Raw genomic sequence first — 3,720 nt, forward strand, 5'->3', positions numbered from 1 at the left:
TAAACAATATATGGTTGTTGTGGTGTATATTTATGCTGAAAATCCTGTCATGCATTCTCAAAATCCCTGTTTAAATGTATTCTCTTGCTTCGAAATTTTTCGTCATGTAATAAAATGATCATTATAACTAATTTCCTGACTCTTAAATTGATGTGTAATCAAGCAGTAATCTATGTTATTATTTTGTTAAAAGTTGATGGGAAGAATTACATTGTATAAGTAGATTTTCAGCAATAGCTGTAAAGCAACAACATAAAATAACAATAAAAATAATTACATTGTAAATGAAGTTTAAAAATATATAATTATTTTCATTTGGTTCAATCATTACATCCAATGTATTGGTTTTATAAAGTCATTATTTCCCATACAAACATAGCATATGGAAGTGAACTACACAGCCATTTAACTAACCTAACTTGATTTATTAAATGTTAAACTTATTTCCTAACAATCCCCCCTAAGGTTTACATCATAAAGTAAATTTAACAAGAAAAAACTAAAGCAGCATTGACCTAAACTTCCTCGTTTAGGCAAATGTCTAGAATCTCCAACTCTTCATCAGCATCAACCTAAACGTCTTGGTCTAGGTAAATGAATCTCCAACTCTGCAGTAGGATCAACTCAAACTCCTCATGTCTGGCTAAATATGTTGCTCATCCAACACACAACTATCCATAATTAGTTTGTGGATTCCAACTATCCATAGACCAACAACTCGCCCATTTTGTGGATTCAACAATCCATGAACCAATATACCACTGCATGCCCCCTCTTTCTCTTGAAAGGACTAGTGATAAAAAGATGCTTCTTATACAATGTATCATCCCTTAAGGAGAAGCTAGTTTAGGATGATAGATATCTTCCACCGCACATTTCCTCCAACCTCTAATTAATTTGTTCTTAGACCTTACCCACCATAGTTATCACTCAAATCTTAAAAAGTTTTATCAAATGCAGCATGAATGACCTCAAAAACATAGTCTTGATATAAATTTTATATCTCCAAAACAAAAAACCATTGTTACTCCAAAATATTTGAATATAAAAATTAAAATGTTATCTCAAAAAAAAAAAAAAATTAGAACCCAAGATCATTCTCAAACTATAGAAATAACAAATGAATATTTTTTAATTTTCTCACTCCCTTATCCCTACACACAATTTTGCTGGCCTTATCCCTGCGCGCATGTCTAATTTTGTATCTCGCAATTAATGTCCAACAATCGCTTTCTTATTCACTCTGCCTTCTTTCATTCAATCGTAATTTTCTAAACCCATTTGCGAATGAGAAAAGTTTAACTGCTCATGTTGCATTTTAATAGTATAAGTGCGCAATGGAAGGTAAGTAAAATGAAACTTAGGCAAAATATCACACCGTGCCAAATTAAACGTGTACAAAAGGTTTCACCGTGGAAACTTTCACGCTGTCACAAATGCACCAGAATTAAAGCTGGTAGTAAGGTATCGCCCAACAAAAAGATAGCATTCAGGCAAGAGGGCCAATATTCAACTGCCAGCAATCCAAATCGACCTTTGTAATTTAAATGATCATTATCTATAATAGAGAATGCTGCCACTTTGTATGCTGAACATCTCTTCAATGTTTCTTTTCAACACTTTTCAGGATATTGTTAAACGCTTCATCTTGCTGTGTCCTTTGTCTCATCTTTTCGCAGCAAAGGATTATAAATGCTTTGGTACCAATGCATAAAGCAGCAATACACAATAACAATAAAAAGAATTACATTGTAAATAAAGATTAAAAAGATATATTTATTTTCATTTGGTTCAATCATTACATCTTATATATGAGCTTTATTAAGTCATTATTTCTCATACAAAACTAACTTATGACCAACTAACTAACCTAAGTTACCTAACTTGATTTATAAGTATAAATCTTATTTCCTAACAAGAACCAGAGCCAAAGCCAATTTTGTTGTTTAAATTGTCGAAAGCCACTGTAATACCCTGTTGCTGGACATTCCCAATGATGTTCACAGCGTCATTTGGAGAGGGTGAAAAAGGGAAGCACACCACATCACTTGAAACCTGAAGCAGAGTTCCCACAGCAGGGACATCGAAGTTGGCATTGCCTTTGAAATGAAGAGTAACAATTGGGATTTTCACTGATGTTATGTTGGATAACTGGTAGCATGGTTGAAAATCTCCAAATGGCGAGGCGGGCTTAACAGCTGGCGCGTATGTCTTCATCTTTTCCTCGAAGGAAGCTCTCAAATCATTGTACACAGGTTTCACCAGCTGGGTAGCCATTACTGCTGTGTGAATATAGGTTATTGTGGGCAGAGCACCAGGAACCTGCATGTTCACGCTTAAGCGTTGCCCTCCCACGCTGATACCTTCCAGTCCCAAGATGTATGCACTTGAAGCAAACTTGGTCTCTTTTTGCATGGGCGTGTAGACTTTCACAGAGGATGGAATTGAGTCCTTCCCTAAATTCAGAGACCCTGTTGTACGAGCAGAGAGGTAATTGGGAAGACAGTAGGAGAATTGCCCATCTGCGTTCTGGGAAACTAGGGAAAGGGGACCCCTGCCCAACCCCAAACGCCCGGATGTTGCTAACTTTCTAGATGGTGTGAAGCTATAGGCGCATCCTATATATACTTCTTCGAATGCATTTTTACCCACCTGCAGGGTATCTGTGATATAATCTCCCTCGGATCCTTGGGCGAGACTATTAGTGTCTGTGAAGGTGCACATACCCCAATTGTCACAAGTAGACTGAAAGTCCTTGGGATCTGATCCCAGGGGTGGACATTTTGAGTTCTTACATGGCACTGACCTAAAGGAGGAGGATTGATTGGCAACATATAAGGGGAACTTCGCATTAGAAGTACAACCCTTGCAGGGCTTGCACTGAATCCATGATAAGGAACTGAGCGTATCAATTCCCATGAGTTGTTCCAGAGCTGGTGTTCCAATCGAAACTGTTACAGTGTACTCTGGACCTTGCATTTCACTCCCGGACGACACAGGAGCACTGAAGGCATTTGTCTCTAAAGGAGAGGATGTCAGATTGGTACTGTTAGGAACATGGGAAAAGATGCGATTAGCAAGATACTTATCCCTTTCCAGCCCTTGCAACAACATATCCCTCCAACTTGAACTGGAGGCTATGTTCAGATGATTAATGAGCAGATCTGCACCTTCACTTCCTAGCTCTTGGAGTTCCACTACCTTGCTTGGTCTCCCACTCGGGGCATTAAAATCCCTCCCCTCTTCAATAAGAAATGTATTCACTTCAATTATGTAATACTTTTCTTCTGAAGAGCTGCATTCGCAGCTGGGAGAGCAAAGAATGCAATAAAGGAAAAGGCAAAGTGCAAACAGTCGAGCTTTCTTATTCATCGCCATTGCCTGGAACTAGGGGTTTGCATCGTTGTGTTGCTAGTCTAGATTGCCGGGTTTAAATAGGATGTAAGGAGAGGAAGTTACCTTTCATTAAGGTCACATCTTGGGAACATCGTCAGAATATTGCAACAATCTACACATTCATTGCTCATAAATTATATTGATTTCTTCACAACTATTAAATCTAAGTGGAGAGGCTAATAATTAATTATTAGCAGGTTGTTACGCTAGGTTTGATCTCTAAACTCCAAGATAAGTAAAGGTTGAATATTTGAAGACAGATTCGATAAATTCAAATATATAATGTAGAGGTGGGGATTGAAATGAGTTTAGTTTTGTATGGGA

The 3,720-nt window shown here is 37.6% G+C and overlaps 1 protein-coding gene across 1 annotated transcript; it reads right to left on the bottom strand.

Annotated features, from left to right (window-relative positions):
• Positions 1 to 1,911: 1,911 nt before the first annotated feature.
• Positions 1,912 to 3,378, bottom strand: LOC131059688 (aspartyl protease 25-like). The gene has a single exon (XM_057992711.2). It carries the CDS (start codon positions 3,376 to 3,378, stop codon positions 1,912 to 1,914), a length of 1,467 nt encoding a protein of 488 aa, XP_057848694.2.
• Positions 3,379 to 3,720: the final 342 nt, after the last annotated feature.

The sequence above is a fragment of the Cryptomeria japonica genome, chromosome 7, assembly GCF_030272615.1.
Source record: "Cryptomeria japonica chromosome 7, Sugi_1.0, whole genome shotgun sequence".
In the NCBI taxonomy this organism is placed as follows: Eukaryota; Viridiplantae; Streptophyta; class Pinopsida; order Cupressales; family Cupressaceae; genus Cryptomeria; species Cryptomeria japonica.

Excerpts from the sequence above, each read along its gene's own strand:
- LOC131059688 (XM_057992711.2), bottom strand. The coding sequence starts at position 3,378 with ATGGCGATGAATAAGAAAGCTCGACTGTTTGCACTTTGCCTTTTCCTT.